We start from the raw sequence: 25,670 nt of genomic DNA, 5'->3' as shown, positions 1-25,670 counted from the left end.
CACACTACACAACAAAGACGGTGACCTGACACACACTACACAACAAAGACTGACCTGATTCACACTACACAACAGACTGTGACCTGACACACACTACACAACAAAGACGGTAACCTGATACACACTACACAACAAAGACGGTGACCTGAGGCACACTACATGACAAAGACGGCGACTTGGCAAATGAATATGTCTGGCTCACTGTGTATATAGTAGGTGCACAGAAAAATGAAGTAGTCAATTCAATAAAGATAGCTCTGGCACACTAAAAATTGATAACACGGAGAAATAATTCTTCAACTGTTGAATAGTCTTTTATTAGTGCGAAAGGACAAATGATAAATCATCCAACGTTTCGACCATTTAGGTCTTTGTCAAGGATAATGTTATCTATGACAACAAAAAAATATTGTTTTGTTACAGAAATTAGAAAGACACAACTTAGTACATGATATCACATCATCAATGTCAAACAAAATATCTTACTTCCACATCGTGCAATCGGTCAGTCGACCTTACAATGTCGCACATAATATCAAAACGGAACAAATTTCACGTAATGTTTTACATAATAATCACATAACATTCACCTATCTGAAGAACAGAGTCCAGAGGAGATACATATGAGAACCATCAAGAAAAAATAAAAATAAGTCAAACAGATAGATACCCACCTATATGAGTATCAGGATAATGTGCATTCAGTTGTATAAGGTCATCACCAACATGAATAAATAGATGAAAATGTAGTCCTAAATCATAAACAAAATATATGAGTATCTTATCAAAAAATCACATGAACATGCGTATGAGAGAAAAACACCTCTTTCTATATTCTCCACTTATACACTGCGGTAGTATAGACATAACTCAATATCTGTACCTTATGCACTTTATCAGTAATAGTAGAGAGATGGCGGAGATCTACTCCAGAACTGAAGGCAGTAAATGACTGATTCTAGATATGAAATTAATATGAGAGCATGTATCAACATCACTTACGGATTATAACAAGATGGACAATAAACAAGAACAAGGTCCTCACCAAAATTAATCAGAAAAATACTTTTCAAGGTTTTTAAAGGAGATGATGCAATTCCTTTGCTGTGGGGTTCTGGATTGCCTCAGGATCCCTTAAAACTATAGAAAAAATGACATAGAAGTAAAGGACGTGTACATGAGCAGGAAGAGAAGCTCTGATGATATATACGATATTGGGTGTATCATATCAATATTACCCTGAACTAAGTGAAGAGAATGTGATGTCCTCACTGAAGGGCTCTCAGTTGCCTCAAAATCTCAGATGTACTATAAACAAATGATACCAGGATCAGTGATACTTATATACAAAAAAATATATCAACCATATAGGGTACATATGTTATAAACGGTGTTACATCAATATTATACTGGGCTTTCAACCAGACAAAAGCAAATACTACCTGAGTTGTTATACGATAATCAAAATAGAAGTTTAAAGGAGGAGAGGCAATTCCTTCACTGGAGGGTCCCAACACGTTATGGGATCATATGAATGTACTATGGATAAATGATACCGGAATAAAGAGTAATCATACATAGGGGAATAACACCAGTATAAGGCACATCTAATATATGACCTATCCTATATGTATTACCTTCATAAAATCTGAGAACATATCATATAGGCACTGATGCAATGAGCAGGGAAAGCGACTTGTCCCAATAGGGCTCTATATGGGACCCTGTAAAAAGTGAATAATCAGTCACCTTGTACCCAGTGCACAAATTGATTTAACCAACATGGGTGGGCTGACATACCTGGTATGTAGTAGTGATAATATGGGGTCACACAATAGGAAAATACTGTGATGGAAATCTAGTGAAAGACATAAAGGAGGATGATGAGTGGTGATCTGCTAAGAGATCGGCAGGGACCAAGTGAATACACGTACCTCTCAATGGTGATTCAGGGTAAAGGCCCCAGGGAGAAGTGCGTCCTGCTACAGTGGTGGTATTATTTATATCCCATCCCGATAGGCGTGCACCGTCTGTCTTCCTGGACGGTGGAACGCAGTGTGGGGCTGGTGGAGCGCACGCCGCGCATGCGCAGTACCATTGCATGGACTGCGCAGGCGCGGGGAGACACCAGCACAGTGACGTAAGGTGCTGTGATTGGATGTCGAGGGCTTATGTGAATACGATGGGTGAGACCATACTAACAACTGGACTGTGAATTGCACGTAGCACGCGCGCCGTGCACAGCTATTTGCATGACGCACGAGCCGGGCACAGAACACAAGCCAGTGTGTAAAAAAAGTGATAATATACAGTGAGATCTACGGTCAATACAGTGAGGTAATTAACATGCCAGGTGAAAATCCTGTTTCAAGAGCGTGGCAAACTGCTGATGAGTGGTCACGTCAGTGCAAGGTGGTGAAGGGATCAAGTGGAGGAAAGTGCCTAAAAGCAAAAAGAGAATTGATTAGAACAAAATGAAATCAAGGTTAAAACCCCACTAGTCCTTATACTGGAGTTGTACAATCACATATATGGAAGAAATGCAATATCATTATGAAAGATATAATATGCCTTTATGAAACAAACAGCTGGACCCCAAGAAATCATAGATGTTAGACCCTTTTAATACATCCATAAAACCATAAGGATAAATCAGACCGTACATATAAGCTACCCTTCCAAGGGAGATGTTATAAACACATGTCATGTTCCCTGTTGAGGCCTCTGGGTTCCAGTGTGTTCAAGGTGAAAATCCAGTAGGATTCTCTTTCTTTAAGAGTACATATTCGGTTACCACCCCGTCGGGGAAGAGGGACATGTTCTAATATTTGATACTTTAACTGGGCAATTGTATGACCGTATGTAATAAAGTGGTATGGAATGGGTAATAGAATCTGCTTGCATCCTATTGTCGACTTGTGTTTACTAATGCGGTCCCGGATATGCTGAGTAGTTTCCCCAACATATCCGAGACCGCAGGGGCATTTGATCAGGTAAACAACAAATGAAGAATCACAAGTAAAAAACCCATGAATGGGAAAAACACGGCCTGACAAAGGGTGGGTGAAGGTGTCCCCCTTGGTAAGATTATTACACTGCACACAGTGATGACATGGGAAATTGCCCTTTTTTGGAGTACCTAAGAAAGTCTGCCTCTGAATGATTTTATTGGAACCAATATCCGCTCTGACTAGATGATCACGAAGGTTACGTGATCATCTAGGTGATGCGTGAGGTGTTTTTCTCTCATACGCATGTTCATGTGATTTTTTGATAAGATACTCATATATTTTGTTTATGATTTAGGACTACATTTTCATCTATTTATTCATGTTGGTGATGACCTTATACAACTGAATGCACATTATCCTGATACTCATATAGGTGGGTATCTATCTGTTTGACTTATTTTTATTTTTTCTTGATGGTTCTCATATGTATCTCCTCTGGACTCTGTTCTTCAGATAGGTGAATGTTATGTGATTATTATGTAAAACATTACGTGAAATTTGTTCCGTTTTGATATTATGTGCGACATTGTAAGGTCGACTGACCGATTGCACGATGTGGAAGTAAGATATTTTGTTTGACATTGATGATGTGATATCATGTACTAAGTTGTGTCTTTCTAATTTCTGTAACAAAACAATATTTTTTTGTTGTCATAGATAACATTATCCTTGACAAAGACCTAAATGGTCGAAACGTTGGATGATTTATCATTTGTCCTTTCGCACTAATAAAAGAATATTCAACAGTTGAAGAATTATTTCTCCGTGTTATCAATTTTTAGTGTGCCAGAGCTATCTTTATTGAAAAGACGGCGACTTGACAAAACCTACACAACACAAATAAAATTGACATACCAGGTCCCTGATAAAATACATCGCTCATTCCATTCGGAGCCCTGCTGTGTGCCCAAACAGTGTTTTTTCGCCATATATGAAGTATCGGCTTACTCAGAACAAATTTCCCAACAAATTTTAGGGTCTATTTTATCCTGTTCCCCATGTAAAAATGAAAAAATTGAGCCCAAAATAACATTTTGTGGAAAAAAAAGTACTTTTTTGTTTTTTCGGCTCAATGTATGAAGCACATGAGGGTTATAAGTGCTCATTGCCCATCTATATTTATGCCTTGGGGGCTCTAGTTTCCAAAATGGGGTCACATGTGGGGATTTTCCACTGTTTCGGCACATCAGAGGCTCTCCAAACGCAACATGGTGCGGCTAACAATTTCATCTAATTTTCCGTTCAAAAAGACAAATGACGTGCCTTCCATTCGAAGCCCTGCTGTGCGCCCAAACAGTGTTTTTTCGCCATATATGAAGTATCGGCTTACTCAGGACAAATTTCCCAACAAATTTTAGGGTCTATTTTATCCTGTTCCCCATGTAAAAAATAAAAAATTGAGCCCAAAATAACATTTTTGTGGAAAAAAAAGTACTTTTTTATTTTTTTCCGGCTCAATGTATGAAGCACATGAGGGTTATAAGTGCTCATTGCCCATCTATAATTATGCCTTGGGGGGTCTAGTTTCCAAAATCGGGTCAGATGTGGGGATTTTCCACTGTTTCGGCACATCAGAGGCTCTCCAAACGCAACATGATGCGGCTAACAATTTCATCTAATTTTCCATTCAAAAAGACAAATGACGTGCCTTCCCTTCGAAGCCCTGCTGTGCGCCCAAACAGTGTTTTTTCGCCATATATGAAGTATCGGCTTACTCAGGACACATTTCCCAACAAATTTTAGCGTCTATTTTATCCTGTTCCCCATGTAAAAATGAAAAATTGAGCCCAAAATAACATTTTTGTGGAAAAAAAAGTACTTTTTTGTTTTTTCAGCTCAATGTATGAAGCACATGAGGGTTATAAGTGCTCATTGCCCATCTATATTTATGCCTTGGGGGGTCTAGTTTCCAAAATGGGGTCACATGTGGGGATTTTCCACTGTTTTGGCACATCAGAGGCTCTCCAAACGCAACATGGTGCGGCTAACAATTTCATCTAATTTTCCGTTCAAAAAGTCAAATGACGTGCCTTCCCTTCGTAGCCTTGCCGTGTGCCCAAACAGTGGTTTTCCGCCACATATGAGGTATCGGTGTGCTCGGATGAAATTGCACAACAAATGTTAGGGTCCATTTAATCCTGCTACCGTTGTGAAAATTCAATATTTGAGGCTAAATTTGCATTTTTGTAGCAAAAAGTAAAATGTTCATTTTTTCCTTACACATTGCTTTAGGTCATGTGAAACACCTGAAGGGTTAATAACCTTCTTGAATGTGGTTTTGAGTAGTCTGAGGGGTGCCGTTTTTGGAATGGTTCACTTTTCGGTGTTTTCTTTCATGTAGGCCCCTCAAAATCAATTCAAATGTGATGTGGTCCCTAAAAAAAGTGGCTTTGAAAATTTTATTGTAAAAATGAGAAATTGCTTATAAACTTTGAACCCCTATAACTTCCTTATGAAATTTTTTTTTTTCCAAAATTGTGCTGATGTAAAAAGTAGACATGTGGGAAATGTAATTTATTAATTATTTTGTGTCATATGTCTCGCTGGTTTACGAGCATAAAAATTAAAAGTTTGAAAATTACAAAATTTTCAACATTTTCGCAAATTTTCCATTTTTTTCAAAAAGAAACGCAAAAAATATTGGCATAAATTTACCATTAACATGAAGCCCAATATGTCACGAGAAAACAATCTCAGAATCACCGGGATCCGTTGAAGCGTTCCAGAGTTATAACCTCATAAAGTGACACTGGTCAAAATTGCAAAAAATGGCCTGGTCTTTAGGGTCAAAATAGGCTGGGGGCTGAAGGGGTTAAATGTGTACAGCCAGCATTAGACGGGTTCGGCCGATGGCCATTAAATGTTTATGACCAGCATTAGACTGTTGTAATTAAGACCTTCCTGCATTCATTATTTAGGCTGGGGTTTGTAAATGCCCCAATGTAGAACTTCTAACCATAATTCTAATTAGAGCTAACTATATTTTCAGTTTGATTGCATCAGTCATGTTTTATTTCTCCTTTAGAATGTGGAGACAGAAAGTCATGGAAGCAATTCCCTCAGAGATCTTTAAACTAGAAGATGACTACCAAATACTAATCAACCGGCTGGCTGAAGTAAGAAATCAGACGGATTGTGCTATACTGCAACGAGCTGATGTCATAGGGATGACCACAACAGGTGATTCACAGTTACTTTCAGCATACAGTCTCACACTCTCCTCCCGGTTACGTCAATATAATTTAGTGTATGTGTTTGTTATCATTTCAGAAGTTGAATTTTATATCTCTAGTAGGGGCTGTATTGGATTTTCAAACCTTGGTGTGCGTTATATAGAAATATGTAGAAGTATATTTATTTAGTAGATCCAGTACATCCATGAATTGTGTTGAGTGTATTTTTCTATCTGTTCACAAGTTCCTGTTAGAGGTTCTAAGGGGTAAAGTTTCTCCTTGTGGAGTGTTCCAAGTTGGCATAGGTAGGCCATGAGATTCTCCCCTGGTAAGGCTGCTTTCACACCTCCGGTTTCTGCAATGCGGCACAATCCGGCACTTTGCAGGAAAATCGCAACCGTTTTTTTTTTGCTGCTGGTTGCGGTTTTTCTGCATAGACTTTAATTAGTGCCGCATTGTGCCGCATGGCCTTGCGTTCCATCCGGTTTTTGCCGCATGTGGCAGATTTAGCCGATGCGGAGGCCGGATGTAACGTTGCCTGGCACGTTTTTTCGTGCGGCAAAAAAAACTGCATCGCGCCGCATTCGGCCGATGCGGCGCATTTTTCAATGCATGCCTATGGCGGCCGTATGCGGCGCGATGCGGCACAAACTGCATCCGGCCGCCGCATGCGGTTTTTGCCACTGCGCATGCTCAATAGCATGCCGCAAGCGGCAAAAAACGGACGGGCCGCATGGGAAAAACTTATGCAAAGGATGCGGTGTTTTCACCGCATCCGTTGTATAGCTTGGACAGCTGGATTGGGCCGCACAGCTCAAGCCGGATGTGTGAAAGCAGCCTAATTTAAATATTGACATCCACTTCAGCAAGGATGAGAACAGGAGCTCTAGTGCCACCTATTGGAAGTAGCAATCCTAAAAGCCAATATCAACCATTGAAAGGATTGTCCAGGTTTGGCACAAAAGACTGCAGCCATGCTATATGACTGCAGACTTGTGAATCCTCACAGCACACCCAGCGCAGTTTGTCAGGATTCTCTGGTGCGGACTGTGAGACCTGGCAGTCATTTGGTCGGTATGTGGCCTGCTCCCAGTGCTGGCACTGAAGAATCCTGACTAGTAATGAGCGAATCTTTGATATTCGGGTTCACCAAACCAGCACGGATCACAAAAAAATCAAGTGGCAGCCAAACTTGACCCTGAACAGACTAGTTCACGTGTGTGGGGAATAATGCGAGCCCGCACTAAGGGGCCATACATGACCAATGACGTGTGTATATGTGTATATATAATTGGTCATGAAGAGATTAAAGGGGTTTTCCCATGAATAAAGTTAATTTTAATGAAAAGATCTTGGAATAAAAATAAATTCCACAATGGGATGTGTTTAAAAAAAAAATGTTCTTGTGTTGAGATAATCTTCTGTGCATTACTGTGTAATGCCCATGTATGACCATACAGGAACATGATCTGATCATACCACAGCTCCTGGACAGAGACGGAGTATAAAGACATTTGTTACGTCCGGGTGGTGGAAACTCTGGACCGTACACCGGTTTCCCTTGAGGAGGCAGCCAGGCTGGTCACCCCGCCAGAGGGTCTTGATGCACGGCAGCCGAAGCACTATTGGTAGTCAGACAGTCCGTAGGGGAGCTGGAAAGACGGGCGTTGCTGAACACACGGAGTCCTGGACGGTAGTCCGGGTGACGAGGCTCAGGGTCCAAGGCCGGGTTGAAGGGTCAGGCGGGATCCGGAACCTGCTGAGCGATGGGACAGGTCACCCAACGGAGCCAGGGACTGGAGACTGGCGGAGCTGCAGAGGTGGTGGAACATCCGCCGAAGTCACCGTCAGGGTACTGTAATGGACGTGGTTCGGAGCGGCTGGCGTGGCAGGACAGGCTCTACGAGACAGGACAGGGTTAATACAGAGCAAAGCAATATGGGGACCGGAACTCCTAGTCTATCAAACACGTAGAACAGGCCCCGCCCACCAGGAAAGAGAATCCTAATATACCCTGTACCTGTCTATGCAATTTCCTGTTTCTAGGTGCTGGCCCTTTAAGAAAGGGTCAATGACCGCGCGCGCGCCCTAATGCGCATGCGCGAGGCCCGTGTACCAGAAGCCAGTCTAGGGAGCGGTGCAGAGGAAGCAGGAGTGCCCGGCTGGGTGTCCCACGTCGCAGAGGAGCGCCGGGAGCGGGGAGCTGGACGCATGGAGGGCGCCGGCGAGGAAGAGGAGGCCGGGACCAGAGTGGTGAGCAGGGGACGCCGCCGGGGAGCGGTGAGCGGGCCATGGGGACCGGAGAGCGGGGCACGGGGACTGGGAAACGTGACAACATTACAGAACAGGATCATAACTGATTCTTTCTGTGAGGTAAAACTTTTCCCTTCCTATTTTTAACCCCTTCACGACCTTGGACGGATCTATCCGTCATAGATCGTGTCCCGTTAAGCCCCGCCCCCTGCCGCGGGCAGGCGGCGTGGATCGGCACACATATCAGCTGTTTTCAACAGCTGACATGTGTGCCTGCTAGCCGCGGGTGGAATCGCTTCCACCCGCGGCCATTAACCCCTTAAATCTTGCTGCCAAAGTCTGGCAGCAAGATTTAAATGCACGCGGCCATGTTTGTTACTCACCGCCGCCCCCACCGGAAGTCACGTGTGTTATCACGTGACTATCGGTGGTTGCCATCGTAGCACAGGGTCATGTGATGACGCCTGCTGCTACGATGTTTCACTTTCATTTTCCCTCGGCCGAGAACAGAGGGAAAACCAAAGTGACTGAATCTGCTGATTACAGCGGTATTGCTGTGATCAGCAGATAGCGATCAGCAATCGGATTGCTGATCGCTATAGCCCCCTAGGGGGACTAGTAAAATAAAATAAAAAAGTAAAAAAAAAAGTTTTAAAAAATAAAAAAAAAAACAAAAAACCTAAAAGTTCAAATCACCCCCCTTTCCCCCCATTGAAAATTAAAGGGTTAAAAAATAAATAAATATACACATATTTGGTATCGCCGCGTTCAGAAATGCCCGATCTATCAAAATATAAAATCAATTAATCTGATTGGTAAACGGCGTAGTCGCAAAAAAATTCCAAACGCCAAAATTACGTTTTTTGGTCGCCGCAAGTTTTACGCAAAATGCAATAACAGGCGATCAAAACGTAGTATCTGCGCAAAAATGGTACCATTATAAACGTCAGCTCGAGACGCAAAAAATAAGCCATCACTGAGGCATAGATCCTTAAAAATAAGAATGCTACGTGTTTCGGAAAATGGCGCAAAACGTGCGCCACTTTTATTGGACAAACTTGTGAATTTTTTTTAACCCCTTAGATACAAGTAAACCTATACATGTTTGGTGTCTACAAACTCGCACCGACCTGAGGCATCACATAGATACCTCAGTTTTACCATATAGTGAACACGGTGAATAAAATATCCCAAAAACTATTGTACGATCACACTTTTTTTGCAATTTTTCCGCACTTGGAATTTTTTTGCCGTTTTCCAGTACACTATATGGTAAAACTTATGGTTTCATTTAAAAGTACAACTCGTCCCGCAAAAAACAAGCCCTCATATGGCAAGATTGATGGAAAAATAAAAATGTTACGCCTCTCAGAAGAAGGGGAGCAAAAAACAAAAACGCAAAAACGGAAAGTGCCCGGGGGCTGAAGGGGTTAAAAATGTTTTACCACAAAAAAATAATTATTTTCTGTCCTGTGCTGTAATGTTTGTATACATTTTTTTACTTCCTCCCCTGCCCAGGAGATGTGGTATGATCAGACCATGTCCCTGTACGGTCAGACACAGCCATTACACAGTACATAGCAGGGGCACATTTATAAGATTATCTCAGCATAGAGACAATTTTTTAAAGGGAATTTGTCACCAGGTTTTTGTTACCTCATTTGAGAACAGCATAGTGGCAGCAGACCAAGTAGTCCTCTAATGATAATCTACTGCTGATTAAATTTTATCCAGACTACACTAAGCAGTCCAGTAAGTCACATATCGCTGGAATCAGGATCTCTGCTCCTTCATTATGCTGCTCTAAGATTAGGTGGCAAAAATCTGGTGACAGTCTCTTTAAAAACATCCAATTGTAGAACTTTTCATTATTCCAAGATCTATTGATTAAAATTAACTTTGTTCATGGGACAACCCTTTCTGCATATGTCCGCTTTCCATACTGGCTGAATGGGCAGGCTCATCCTGTTTTTTAAGTTGCCGCCTGCTGTTCCAAACTCCCTTCTTATCCTCCAGCTGAAAAGAAAACATTGAGAACTATAAAGTGGAGCTAGATGTGCCTCTTTCATATCTCCTTTCGATACTTAACACTAGAAGGATAAATTGAGTAAGTTTTTTCCTGAACATTTCCTGAAAGCCTGGTGGCAGTGGAAGGCGAATTATCTACAGTACATGCTGCTGGAAAGCTGCAACAAGAAAGATATGTAAGGCTATGTGCACACGCTGAGTTTTTTGTCGCGTTTTTGCATGTTTTTTGGGTGCAGTTTTGGTCTCAAAACTGCATGAATTTCCTTCCCCAACAAAGTCTATGAAATTTATTTTGGCTGTCTCCCCAGTGCAGGTTTTTTGGCTGCGTCTTTGTGGTGACCACAAAGATGCAGCATGTCCATTCTTTTTGTGTTTTTCACTGGGTTTTTCACCCATTGAATGCATTGGACAAAAATGTAGCAAAAAAAGCATCAAAATGCAGCAAAAAACGCACAAAAACGAATGCATTTTTTTATGCGGTTTTTCTGTGGGTGCGTTTTTGTGCGTTTTTTTGGGGCCAAAAACGCTGCATCTTTGTGGTCAGAAAAAAACACAGCGTGTGCACATAGCCTAACACAGACTCCTATATTCTTAAGGGGAACCTGTCACATTGTACATGCAGACCAATCTGTGGACAATATGGTATAGAAAAGGAGAAGCAGAGCAGAATGATATATAGGTTGATGGGAAAGAACTTAGTATAACTTGTAAGTCACTCAACAAATGTCCAGCGGGCAGTCCAACTAGTGAATCACAGCTATCACTACATGCACAGTCATACAGCGATCATTCAATGGACTCTTAAGGGGGCTTTACACGGTAGCGATATCGCTAGCAATTTCTAGCGATATCGAGCGGGTAAGTACCCGCCCCCGTCGCGCGAATGCGATTTTTTGTGATCGCTGCCGTAGCGAACATTATCGCTACGGCAGTGTCACACATACTTACCTGGTCGTCGTCGTCGCTGTGACTGCCGAACAATCCCTCCTTCAAGGGGGAGGGACGTTCGGCATCACAGCGACGTCACCGCAACGTCACTAAGCAGCCGGCCAATCAAAGAGGAGGGGCGGAGATGATCAAGACGTAGCATCCCGCCCACCTCCTTCCTTCCGCATTGGGGCCGGCGACAGGTAAGGAGACGTTTCTCGCTCCTGCGGTGTCACACATAGCGATGTGTGCTGCCACATGAGCGATGAACAACATGGATAAACAACCCTTACCGATTTTTGAGTTTGGGACGACCTCTCCATGGTGAACGATTTTCACCATTTTTTAGGTCGCTGGTCAGTGTCACACGCTGCGATATCGTCAATGACGCCGGATGTGCGTCACTAACAACGTGACCCCGACGATAAAACATTAATGATATCGTAGTGTGTAAAGCCCCCTTTATTCATATAAACACCAATAAATAAAATGCTTGTTGATCAGCTTCTCCTGCTCTATAACATCCTGCCTGAGGATCAGACGCCATTTTAAACATGACAAATTCTCATTACATACAAGTAGTAAGTATACTTTAAACATTCTAAAGTGCTAGTTATAATTCGTCTGCAACCAATCCATTACAAAAGAGGGGTCCTTTGTGTAAATTATGGGAGCAGGCATTCCAGTAAGAGTTACTTACAATTTTTGAATGGCTCTCACTGAGTGTGGGGGGAAAAATGACCTTATTCGTCACCTACAGGTATACTATACATTCATGGCTGAAAGTGTTGGCACCATTGAAATTGTTTCAGAAAATTAAGTATTTCTCCCTGAACTGTATTAAAATTTCACATTTTGTTTTACTCGTTTATTTCCTTTGTGTGTGAGAAAAAGAGGCTAATAATTTCACACAAATTTCCAAAAATGGGCCAAACAAAATTGTTGGCACCTTCCAAAATTGGGGGTAAAGAACCTTTTTTTTCGAGCATGTGATGCTCGTTCAAACTCACGTGTGCCAAATAACAGGTGGGCAATATGAAAATCACATCTGAAACCAAATATAAAGGAGAGAAGTTTAACTTAATTTTTGCATTGTATGCTGTGGGTACCACACTAAGCATGGAAAACAGAATGAAGAGAATAGAACTGTCTGATGACTTGAGAACCAAAATGGTTGAAAAATATCAACAATCTCAAGGTTACAAGTCCATTTCCAGAGATCTCGATGTTCCTTTGTCCATGGTACACAACATAATTGAGATGTTTACAACCCATGGCACTGTAGCTAATCTCCCTGGATGTCGTTGGCATAGAAAAATTGATGAAAAGTTGCAAAGCAGGATAGCCCTAACAGTGGATAAGCCCCCAATCAAGTTCTAAAGATATTCAAGCTGTCTTGGAGGCTCAGGGTGCATTCGTTTCAGCACAAACTATCTGTCGACATTTGAATTAAATGAAATGCTATGGCAGGAAACCCAGGAGGACCCCACTGCTGACACAGAGACATAAAAATGCTATACTGCAGTTTGCCAAAATATACATGAGTAAGCCAAAATCCTTCTGGGAAAGCACCTTGTGGACAAATGAGACCAAGATAGAGCTTTTTGGTAAAGCACATCATTTTACTGTTTACCGAAAACAAAAAGAGGCCTACAAAGAAAAGAACATAGTACATACAGTCAAAGATGGTGGAGGTTCAAATATATTTTTTTGTTGTTTTGCTGCCTCTGGCCATGGGTGCTATGATAGTGGTGTGCCAAGCATAATGAAATCTGAAGATTACAAAAGGATTTTGGGTGGCAGTTTAATGCCCAGTGTCAGAAAGCTGGGTTTGCATCCTAGGTCATGGGCCTTCCAGCAGAACAACGACTCCAATCATACTTTAATAAGCACCTAGAAGTAAATGGAAACAAAGCACTAAAGAGTTCTGAAGTGGCAGTAATGAGTCCGGATCTAAACCCCATTGATCACATATGGAGAGATATTAAAATTGCTATTGGGAGAAGGCACCTTTCAAATATGAGACCTGGAGCAGTTTGCAAAAGAAGAGTTGTCTAAAATTCCAATTGAGAGGAGAAAGAAGCCTATCGATTGTTATAGGAAGCGATTGATTGCAGTTATTTATACTAAAGGTGCAACCAAATATTAAGTTGACGGTGCCAACAATTTTGTCTGGCCCATTTTGGGGGTTTTGTGTGACATTATCTCCAATTTGCCTTTTTCCTGATTTTTGTGTTGTTCCAATATACACAAAGGAAATAAACATGTGCTTAACAAAACGTGTAATTGCAATAATTTTCTGGGAAAAATACTTAATTTTCTTGAACAATTTCAAGGTTGACAACCACTTTGGCCATGGCTGTATGTGACCCCTGTTGTGGGACAGTGTGACTAACCATTCTTGGGGACAATGTGTCTAGCATTTTTTATAGGTGTACTTCCTAACGTTCTTGTGTATTTCATAGAGGCAGTTGAGTGATGATTTTTGTCTCTGTATGGGCATACGTTTGGCCAGATCTGCTTTTGGCTATAAATGTTAGGAAGAAGAGTTTGCAAATAACAGAAAATACCATATGGTCCTATGTGATAATGAAATACATATTCTTCATACACTTCAACATTATTACATTTTGTGAGTCCTCAGTGGTTGATACCTCTTAATGGTTGACTGAGAAGATGGTAATAAATAACAAGGTTTAGAAACTGCCCAGGGGACGGGCTCTTCATCAGATATGGTTTAAGAAATTTTAGAGACTTTGTGCAATTTATTAGTTTGTAAATGTAAAACTGAATGTACGTTCCACCTTACTAGTAATTACATAGTCGACTAAAATAAGGCCATTAATGTGTTTCTTTTTGAAATATAAAAATGTATAGGTGCAGCAAAATACAGGAAACTTCTACAAGTTGTTCAACCAAAGATTGTCGTTGTTGAAGAGGCGGCTGAGGTTTTGGAAGCACACATTATAACAACGCTGAGCCGCAGTTGCCAACACCTTATCCTAATTGGAGACCATCAGCAAGTATGTTTTCAAGTGTATTAACTGCAACTTGTCATTTGCTAATGTACAGCACTGCACAACAGGATAGCAATGTTTTAATATTTAACCAATTGAAGAACATGTTCAAGATATTCTTAAAATGAATCAGTGTTTGTCAATGTATACACTGAATAGCCAGTTTATTGAAGACGTCAGCTCTTTCAGTATTGGAGTTATGCCCATGGGAACAAGACACATAAGACCAAATGTAAAATCAAGATCAGAGTGTCTCCAAACAAGGCATGGTCAAGTTCTAGACTAGACAGTGACAGTGTTTCAAATACTGCCACCTAGAGGGGATTTCTCACGCATCTGTGTCAAACATAATAAGAATTGCATGATTGATAACATATAGAGAAAAGGCTTCCTGTGGACATAAAGACCTCACAGTCAGAGGTGGATGTCAAGAATCATTCTGAAGAAAAGTGAAGTAAATGTCAGTTGTACAGTGGAACCTTGGTTTAAGAGTAACTTGGTTTGAGAGCGTTTTGCAAGACAAGCAAAGCTTTCTAAAAATGTGTAACTTGGTTTAAGAGCAATGCTTTGCAATAAGAGCAAATACTCACCATGCACACTTCCGCTTCTGTCCTTTCACCCCACTCCGACCTGCTCTAGAGGTAACTTTCTATATATATGTACTGTATACTGTACACTGTATACCATTGTACAGTACAGTATATACTATACAGCATATCTATTAATTTGCATTTGTGGATATAGTATTGTACTTTCTTATTGATAACCAGTGCAGCACATTGCTTGTATTGTACCTCCCGCACACCAACACTACTATTATAAGCTAACGTACAGTTTAATTTGTTTTATATGATTTTGCTGTACTGTACAGTATTTTGTATTAGTGTACTGTAATGATTTTATATGAATACAAGAAATTATATTGTATTACTGTAATAAGTTTGTATAAATACAGTAAATATTTTTGAGTTGTGGAACGAATTATCTGTGTTTCAATTATTTCCTATGGGGAAATTTGCTTTAATATAAGAGTAACTTGGTTTAAGAGCAGACTCCCAGTACCAATTATGCTCGTAATCCAAGGTTCCACTGTATACAGTGCTGGTTCTCCAAAAGTGTTGAATCCATAAGTTGTTGTTCCTTACCATGAATGGGATATAACAGCAGACTACCAGTTTAAAGGGGTTGTCCACTACTAGGACAACCCTTTCTGATTCCACTTGTTTCCCCCAGTTAAAATAAAAAAAACCTGTAATCACCTCCCGTTCTGGCACCATTAGAGCACTATCGTTATCTGGGCACCCATGACGTCACAATCACCGCCGGCTTCTTTCTCCCTGCCTTTTGAGCTGACACTCACTTCTTGTTGATTGCTCATGTGGTCCATTGCTGGCTGCTGTTCTCTGCACATTGTAAATAACAGTGAGAGAAGTAACTTGCAGCTCAGCTGCTCTAGAAACAAAATTATAAGGAATGTTAAACTCCTTAAAGGGGTTGTCAACTTCTAGGACAATACCATCTGACTCCACTTGTTTACCCCAATTAAAATAAAAGGTACTGTACTTACCTCCCATTCTGGTGCTGTTCCAGTGCTGTCGGTAACCGTGTTATGGGGCTCATGTGACATTGTGATGTGGCGCCCCAGGATCTAGTTGCCACAACGGCATTACCCCTCCAAAGGGTTAATGCTGAGCCTGGAGGTAATTGGGAGGTTCATTGGCCAGTAAGTACCAACATCCAACGCCGTTCCTCTCTCAGGCCAACAGAGGGAGCTCTGAACCTGGAGTTCCAGGGAACACTTCCTTAAGTCTGACCTGTGGGAGGAGTTAGTGTTCAGTCTGTTAGGGAAGTTTGGAGAGAGAGAGGACGTGGAGTAGTGCAGTCTTGTGAGCTGGGGTTGGAGCTAGGTTAGCTCAACCCAGGAAAGCAAGAGCTGTAAAGAGGCACAGAAAAAGATTTAGACATCGGAGTCTGTGGTTGCCAGGGTGTAAAACCCTTTCCTGGTAGCCGAATCCGAAGGGCAGGAGGACTGTAGGTCTCCTGGCCCCCAAAACCATCCGAAGGTACAGCTGCATCACCAGGGCCCGGTGTGGACCCCCGCAGGGGAGCATCAGAGAGGGCCTGCGCAGCCTATCCTAGGAGAAAGGGACGAACCACCGGTCCCAGCAGCAAGAGGGCCATTGCTAAACCCAAAGTGCAGGGTCCTGTAGAAGTGAAGGAAGAACAGGAGTAGGCCTCAATACTTGACTGGCCAAGAAGATCACCCCAGTTACTTCCAGGCCGACCGGATCCCCTTCACCACCTGTGACGGTCTCCCAGGACTGGACTGTTTTGCCAAGTAAAAGAAAAGAAGGTAAAGAGACTACTGTTTGTGTCTGTTTCTTTCACTGCCCTGTCAGCCCTGCACCGTATCATTCACACAAAACCATCATAGACTCTTACAATCACCAACGGTTGCCCCGGGGTACCGCTCCACCTGTGGGGAGCAGGACCATCCAAGCTGCCATTCCACCAGCCCCGGAGGCCCCATACAGCAGCGGCGGCTTAATAGCCGCAAACCACAGGTGGCGTCACACATACAAACTTTAATAATCACCACCCCCATTGAAGCCATATTAGTTGACCCCGCCAGGGTCACGGAGTCGGGCCCCGCCACCACTGACTACCCCCGGACTAGTCCGGCCAGGCACCGGGTGTCCCAAAGCCCTGGGGTGGGCGAGTCAACCTTGGCGTCACGAACAGGATTTCGTGCCCGGTCCCACCGGGTACTGTGTGCCTGAAAGAACTTCATTTAATAAGACTGTGATTAACTTGTGTGAAAAAGCTGCCGCCGCCATTAGCTTGCTGAGCGCAGGAAGAAAGGGGGCGTGTCCGGAAAAGAGCGCAAAGAGAGCGCGCCATCAGAGTGGAGGTTCGTTAACCCCGCGCACCTCTGAAGAGATTTTGAAAAGGGAGCGGAGCCTGGTAAGGTCCACTAAGGGGGAAGGAAGATGTCCGACACCGAGGGAGAACAGGGGGCTGCTATAGCCCAAGACGCAGCAGCAGCGGCAAATGTAATCCCCGTCGCCCCAGCTCCCGTTGCAGCGCCCGTAATGCTGCTCACCATGCCATACCTCCCGGGAGCGGACTAGTTACCGCAGTACTCCGGGGAATCACATACCCTGAGCGACTTCAGAGAAAGACTGCATAGCTTGTTTAAAGTGTATCCTCTAACTGAGAGCCAGAAAGTGGGCATAATAATAGGACAGTTAACTGGCGCAGCCCAGCGTGAAGTAAAGTCCTGGCCTGATACAGATAAAGGGACAGTAACTCAGATACTGGCTAAGTTGAAGAGTACTTTTGACACCCGCACTGCAGCAGAGATAAAAAATAAATTCTTTGGGTGCAAACAAAGGGCTAAAGACAGCATACGGGACTATGCCTTAAACTTGCAGGAAGCCCTGAAAGCAGTTAAACAGGTGGACCCAAAGAGTGTGCGTGGTGAAGATAAGCTACTGACTGAGCAATTTATAGAAACGCTCCTGTCAGATGCTCACAGGACACAGCTGTGTATCCTGGTCCTGCAGAATCCTGCCCTGGACTTTGCAAAGTTTAAGGACCAGGCCATTCGGGTACTGAGAGAATCTACACCAAATGACACAGTACCCCTCCGGCCCCTTGCTATCACATACCCAGAGGTGGTGCCTGCAACCCGAGCCACTGCAGGGGCTGAGGCGCAGACTCTAGATAATGACTCCTCTGCAGATCTCAGACATCAGGTCCAAGAACTGACCATGACTGTGGCTGCCCTCGCAAAAACAGTGCAGTCTCTACAAGTGACCCCATCGCCGGCGAGAATAGAGTTGGCCTCCAGTCCAGATGACGTCCCATGGATGCGACAGAGGAGGATTCAGCCGACCCGAGGAAAAGACACAGACCGGTATGATTCAGCTGGACAACCGATCTTCCGCCGCTGCAGCCAGGCGGGCCACTACGCATGGCACTGTCCAGTAAAAACGGGCCGAACCTGGGGCCAGGAGCCAACCGCCAGGTGTAAGAAATCCCGGCTCGACTGACTGGTGCAACAAGTTTGTGGGGAGACGACCGGTCCTTCCTGTTGTGCTGGACAGGATCCCTTTGTTTGCCTTACTGGATACAGGGTCCCAGGTAACAACCATACCTTATATACTATACAAAAGATACTGGGCTGATTCAGACATTGCGCGAGGCCCAGATGATGATTTAATGATTGTAGCCAGTAATGGCCAACCCGTGCCTCAAATTGGGTATAAAGAAGTAACCATTAAAGTGGGGAGGGTAGAATTGCCATCTCAGGGGATGATAATTGTGGATATTGATCGCAAAGAATCTAACCCACTGCTAACAATCGGTACAAATGTAATGGAAAATTGTCTTGCCGAAGTGATAATTTTGTTGCAGCAGGTGGCTGAAACTGCCAGCTCCGGGCAGCAGCGTGCCCTACAGAGGGAGATTAGAGCCCTGATGAGGAGGCAGCAGGTAGAGCTGGCCGGAGGAGAAATTGGCAGTGTGAGGGTAAATGACCCCCTCCCTATTGCAATACCCCCAAGAAGTGAAATGTTGATATGGTGTCGGGCAGCAATAGGCCTCAGGTGTCAAGATTACCAGGCCCTGGTAGAACCTGTGTATTCAGACAGTAGGCCTGGAGTCCTGATAGCCAGGGGGGGTAGCAGACGTCCGCAAGGGAAGAGTACCCGTCCGCGTCCTGAATTGTGGGGAGGAGGAAGCCAAATTGCCCCGGTACGCCACTGTAGCTAAGCTGTACACTGTCAGTAATAATACCATAAGAGCCATGGAACCCTTGATCCCATCCGACCAGGCGGAAGACAATGGCTCCAAGGGACAGCTGGAGGATTGGTGCCAAAGATTACATGTGGGCACCGACTCCACCCCTTCCCACCAAAAGCATGGAGTTTACCGGGTGGTACAGGAATACGAGCGGGTCTTCAGCAAACACCCTCTAGACTTTAGCAGGTAAAAGGGGTTAAACATCAAATCCCCACTGGTGACCATCATCCCATTAAAGAGAGATACCGCCCTGTACCCCCAGCTCAATATCAGTGTGCCAAAGAAATATTACGGACATGAAGGAGGCTGGGGTGATCAGAGATAGTTGTAGCCCCTGGGCAGCTCCCCTAGAGCTCGTAAAAAAAAAAGATGGCACAATGAGAATGTGTATTGATTACAGGCAAATTACCTGCATTACACATAAAGATGCTTATCCACTACCCAGAATAGAAGAGTCATTAGCAGCTTTAAAATCAGCTAACTATTTCTCCACCTTGGATCTCACCAGTGGGTATTGGCAGGTTCCCGTGGCAGAGGCGGACAAGGAGAAGACTGCATTTACTACACCAATGGGCCTCTGCGAGTTCAACTGTATGCCATTCGGGCTCTGCAACGCCCCAGGAACATTCCAAAGATTGATGGAGTGCTGCTTGGGCCATTACAACTTTGAAACAGTGCTATTGTACCTGGATGACGTCATAGTCTACTCGAAGACCTATGAAGACCACCTGAGGCACTTGGCAGAAGTGTTTGAGTCCTTGTCCAAGTATGGCCTGAAGATAAAGCCGTTAACATGCCACCTCTTGAAGCCAAAGGTACAGTACCTGGGTCATGTAGTCAGCGCAGAAGGTGTGGCACCTGATCCAGAGAAAGTCACAGTAATCAAGGACTGGACAAGACCCACCACGATAAAGGAGGTGCAGCAGTTCCTTGGACTGGTGGGCTACTACCGAAGGTTCATTGACGGTTTCACGAAAATAGCAGCGCCTCTTCAAGATCTCCTGGTGGGTCAGCCAAAGAAGGCTAAGAAGCAGAGTCCTCCATTCGAATGGAACAGTCAAGTAGAAACATCCTTTGTCTGGTTGAAGATGGCCCTCACTGGAGAGGAAATTCCGGCTTACCCTGACTACGGCCAACCGTTTGTACTGTACACGGATGCCAGCAATGTGGGATTGGGCGCAGTTCTGTCCCAGGTACAAGAAGGCAGAGAGAAGGTGATAGCCTATGCCAGTAGAAAACTTCAATAAAATCCATAAAGTATAAAGCGGTCATCAAATAATACAGAGGATACAGATATGGAGACCCCAGGTGGGGTCTCCATATCTGTATCCCCAGTATTATTTGCTGACCGCTTTATACTTTATGGATTTTATCGGATTTCACAAATAAATATTGATGATTTTAAAGCCTACATCCTGAGGACTGTGCTGGATTTCTTTCCTACATCGTACAATTGGCTGCCAAGCTTTCCCTGCGCCAGGTCCACAAAGACAGCGGTGAACAGCAACTCGGTGAGCTGAACTTTTTTCTTTATTTCTCAGTAGAAAACTTCGTCCCACAGAAAGGAATCCAGAAAACTACAGTTCCTTTAAGCTGGAGTTCCTCGCCATTGTCTGGGCAGTGACTGAACGCTTCAAGCACTATCTGGCGTCGGCCAAGTTTACCATCTTCACGGACAACAATCCGTTGACCCACCTGGCAACAGCCAAGCTAGGTGCGCTAGAACAGCGATGGATGGCTCGACTGTCCAACTTTGACTTTACCATCAAGTACCGGGCTGGCCGAAAGAATAACAATGCTGATGCGCTGTCCAGAATGCCTCACTTACCTGAGTCTGGAGAAGACCTGGATGAACTCGAAGAGATAGAGTTACCAGCTTTCCATCACCAAGGTGTCTCCCAGTGTGAGCATGATGTAAGAGGGAAGCACTCGAGCCAGCACAAGGTCTCGGTCAACCCATTACTCCACCATAAATGGGAAGAAACCCAGAACAGTGACCCAGCCATCCGATTAGTCAAAGAAAAGCTAGCACAAGCTGAAACCCATCTTGGTCCAGATGCTCCACAAGAAGCCCAACAGCTGTGGAAGGAGAGGGAACGACTGTTTCTCTACAAAGGCAAGTTATGCAAGAGATATGTTAACTGGCGTACCAATGAACTCGACTGGCAGATAGTGGTTCCACAGAGGGATGCCCCTATGGTCCTAGCCGCTTACCACGGTAAAGCAGGACACTTCGGGTGGAAGAAGTTGGAGGTCCTACTCCGTGATCGGTTCTACTGGGTACACATGAGAAAGGCCATCGAGAAGTGGTGCCGAGACTGTGGTCCTTGTAACCTGAGGCGAAAAGATGATACTAGCCAAAGGTTGCCCCTGCAGCCAATCATCATGAAGCAACCCCTTGAATTAGTGGCCATGGACCACGGGAAACTAACACCAAGCCGGTCAGGCTATGTCTACGCCCTTACCATAGTGGACCATTACTCTCGTTTCCTGGTAGTAGTGCCTGTGAAAGACCAGACAGCCAGAAAAGCAGCTAGGGCCTTTCAAGCATACTTTTGTCGACCCCCACGGTTATCCTGAAAGAGTACTGACTGATCAAGGCCCTGCATTCGAGGCAGAAGTGTTCCAAGAATTCTGTAACATGTACGGCTGTAATAAAATAAGAACAACACCGTACCACCCTCAAACCAAAGGATTGTGCGAGAAGATGAACCATGTGGTTATTGATTTGCTCAAGACTCTACCTCTAGAAGAAAGAAACCAATGGCCAGAGAAGTTGCCAGATCTAGTGGATTTGTACAATCATATTCCAGTAAATTCCACCAACTGCAGCCCCGCTTACTTGATGCGAGCCAGACCTGGCAAGTTACCTGTAGACTTTGAAATGGGAACTGTGTCACCTGAAGTGGTTCAACAGACAGAAGATTGGAATACAGAGTGACAACAACAATACCGCCAAGTTCAAGAATGTGTGGAAAAGAACCTGTTGCAAGCCAGAATGAGACAAGAAAAGAACTACAATCAAACAGGCCCAGCAACTCCCTTAGCACCTGGAGAACAGGTCCTCAAGAAAAAGCGGAAAATGCACAAATTAGATGACCAGTGGGAAAATGAGCCCTACACAATTATTCCCTCAAATTTTGACAACAGAAAAGTATGCCTAATAAGTAAAGAGGCAAAACATATCAAGCAGTTTCCAGAGATCGTCTGAAGGTATGCCCTGAATGGTGTAAAATCCAAGAAGAAGTTCAAGAAAGTCCCCAACCTCAAGAAAAAGGAGAAGAAATGATCCAAACAATACTAGGAAAATTCCCCAAAACATGGACCCAAGTAAATAAGGCTATAGTGGTGCCAGTATCGACATTCCCGCAAGTAGTCGTACCAGAAACAGAAGAGGTTCCAGATCCACCTGAAGAACTATCAGTCCCAACACAAGATGTCACGCCAGCAGTGGAACAGGAAAATCAACCCCCTGCAAGTGGTGAACCTGTCGTACCCTTGGTGAATCTCAGACCCCGTAGGCAGCAATCACGCATACCTATCAGGGTTAGGCCTACCAGTAACACTGAGGTAGCAGACACTCCAAGTAGTCAGGAACAAACACCGGTACTATGCAGGTCCCAACGTAGCACACGGGGACAGCCCCCTCCAAAGTATAGAGATCAGAAAGAAAAAGTACCAATCAGAGTGTATATAGTTATGTGAAAATGTCTTGTATAAAAATGCTTTTTGTTTTAGGTGATTAAGTATATGGACAACTGGGTCACCGGACTATGAGTGGCCAAAACTTTAATTGTATATAGTTAGCACCAGTGTGCTCACCACCCCAGAAGAAAAACCCGTCCGGCGTGCATACATTGGGGTCATCAATGCTCTGACGCACGCCCAGAGCCTACGTTGGGGGTTTTATCGCGGCGGGTCCCCCATGGAGCAGTGTAATGGACACCCGGCAGGGAGCCACACTAGACTCATAATAGTTATTATTTAAGTTTGTAACGTTTAAGTAATGCGCCTCCCATAATGGGATGAAATGTTAAAATGTTATGTCTTGTTTATGTTTTTCCTCAGTTCGGGAGTACTGGTTTTAACTAAGGGGGAGTGTGGCGCCCCAGGATCTGGTTGCCACAACGGCATTGCCCCTCCAAAGGGTTAATGCAGAAATTGGAGGTAATTGGGAGGTCCATTGGTCAGTAAGTACCTACATCCAGTTGCTTCTGGACCCTGATGTAATGCCTCACATGGCATTCCAGCAGGATTAGACACAGCTGGTAAGTGCTCAGCTCAGGGGATAAATTGCACTACGATCAGTGATGGTATCATTTATTTTTTGGCTCTTGAGGAAGCCACATTCTCTGTGGCGATACGCGTGGGGAAACACCCCATACCCACACCGATCCTGGGACCTTGCACTGCTTTAAATTCGGACCTCAGCAGGTGGTAATATAACCTGGTGTTTCATCTCGGACGCCTTTGGTTAGCTGGTGTTTTACCTTACTTAAATCGGTGTCTGTTGTACGCTGATTTCCTTTATATAAGGTTTTTTTGTCCTGCTGGTGGTCTATAATTATTACATTGTATTTAACAATGGTGGTGTCAGATAGTATGCTATACTTTTATGTACTATTGGGTATATGATTGCAGTAACTGATGACATTTATGATCTGTATCCCACCTGGATTTATTATTATATGGTACATCTAGTATAGTGGTATTCGGAATTTCGGCGTCAGGTTCCTGACATGGAACCTTGTATTGGGGTGTTCGTTAATTATACATATTTTTAATGTTTTTAACCCTTTCACTGTCTTGTGTGGATTCTATGTATGCACAAATTTTTGTACCAATAAAATAATTTTTTGAATTGAACAAAAACGCATTGGTTGATCCCTATATACAGCAACTCTTTTTCTCCTGTCTTAATTTGCCCCAATTTTGCTGATGGTGATCCCAATAGGGGAAAGGTGCCCCCTTATTCTATAAGTACCAACATCCAATGCCGTTCCTCTCTCAGGCCAGCAGAGGGAGCTCTGAACCTGGAGCTCCAGGGAGCACTTCCTTAAGTCTGACCTGAGGGAGGAGTTAGTGTTCAGTCTGTTAGGGAAGTTTGGAGAGAGAGGACGTGGAGTAGTGCAGTCTTGTGAGCTGGGGTTGGAGCTAGGTTAGCTCAACCCAGGAAAGCAAGAGCTGTAAAGAGGCACAGAAGAAGATTTAGACATCGGAGTCTGTGGTTGCCAGGGTGTAAAACCCTTTCCTGGTAGCCGAATCCAAAGAGCAGGAGGACTGCAAGTCTCCTGGCCCCTAAAACCATCCGAAGGTACAGCTGCATCACCAGGGCCCGGTGTGGACCCCCGCAGGGGAGCATCAGAGAGGGCCTGCGCAGCCTATCCTAGGAGAAAGGGACGAACCACCGGTCCCAGCAGCAAGAGGGCCATTGCTAAACCCAAAGTGCAGGGTCCTGTAGAAGTGAAGGAAGAACAGGAGTAGGCCTCAATACTCGACTGGCCAAGAAGATCACCCCAGTTACTTCCAGGCCGACCGGATCCCCTTCACCACCTGTGACGGTCTCCCAGGACTGGACTGTTTTGCCAAGTAAAAGAAAAGAAGGTAAAGAGACTACTGTTTGTGTCTGTTTCTTTCACTGCCCTGTCGGCCCTGCACCGTATCATTCACACAAAACCATCATAGACTCTTACAAGCACCAACGGTTGCCCCGGGGTACCGCTCCACCTGTGGGGAGCAGGACCATCCAAGCTGCCATTCCACCAGCCCCGGAGGCCCCATACAGCAGCGGCGGCTTAATAGCCGCAAACCACAGGTGGCGTCACACATACAAACTTTAATAATCACCACCCCCATTGAAGCCATATTAGTTGACCCCGCCAGGGTCACGGAGTCGGGCCCCGCCACCACTGACTACCCCCGGACTAGTGCGGCCCGGCACCGGGTGTCCCAAAGCCCTGGGGTGGGCGAGTCAGTGACGTCACAGGAGCCCCGTGTCCACCAGCTTATCTCTACATGCCTTTAGGGCGGCTTTGCACGTTGCAACATCGCACGTGCGATGTCGGTGGGGTCAAATCGAAAGTGACGCACATCCGGCGTCACTTTCGACATCGTTGTGTGTAAATTCTAGATGATACGATTAACGAGCGCAAAAGCGTCGCTATTGTATCATCGGGGCTCCGACTTTTCCATAATTATCCTGCTACGACAGGTACGATGCTGTTCCTCGTTCCTGTGTCAGCACACATTGCTGTGTGTTACGCCGCAGGAGCGAGGAACATCTCCTTACCTGCCGCCGGCGGCTCTACGGAAGGAAGGAGGTGGGCGTGATGTTTACATCATGCTCATCTCCGCCCCTCCGCCGCTATTGGCTGCCTGCCGTGTGACGTCGCTATGACGCCGCACGACCCGCCCCCTTAGGAAGGAGGCGGGTCACCGGCCAGAGTGACCGTTGC

At 44.5% G+C, this 25,670-nt stretch overlaps 1 protein-coding gene across 1 annotated transcript in view; it reads left to right on the top strand.

The window, feature by feature from the left end:
• Positions 1 to 25,670, top strand: part of LOC142243898 (NFX1-type zinc finger-containing protein 1-like) — a 312,672-nt gene that overhangs the window by 218,543 nt on the left and 68,459 nt on the right. Inside the window, exons 21-22 of the mRNA XM_075316094.1 lie at positions 6,037 to 6,191; positions 14,270 to 14,415. Coding sequence (XP_075172209.1) covers positions 6,037 to 6,191; positions 14,270 to 14,415 — 301 coding nt within the window. The remainder of the gene's footprint in view (positions 1 to 6,036; positions 6,192 to 14,269; positions 14,416 to 25,670) is intronic.

The sequence above is a fragment of the Anomaloglossus baeobatrachus genome, chromosome 6, assembly GCF_048569485.1.
Source record: "Anomaloglossus baeobatrachus isolate aAnoBae1 chromosome 6, aAnoBae1.hap1, whole genome shotgun sequence".
NCBI lineage: Eukaryota > Metazoa > Chordata > Amphibia > Anura > Aromobatidae > Anomaloglossus > Anomaloglossus baeobatrachus.
The sequence above is the reverse complement of the archived record's forward strand: the minus strand, read 5'-3'. Positions and strand labels throughout refer to the sequence as shown.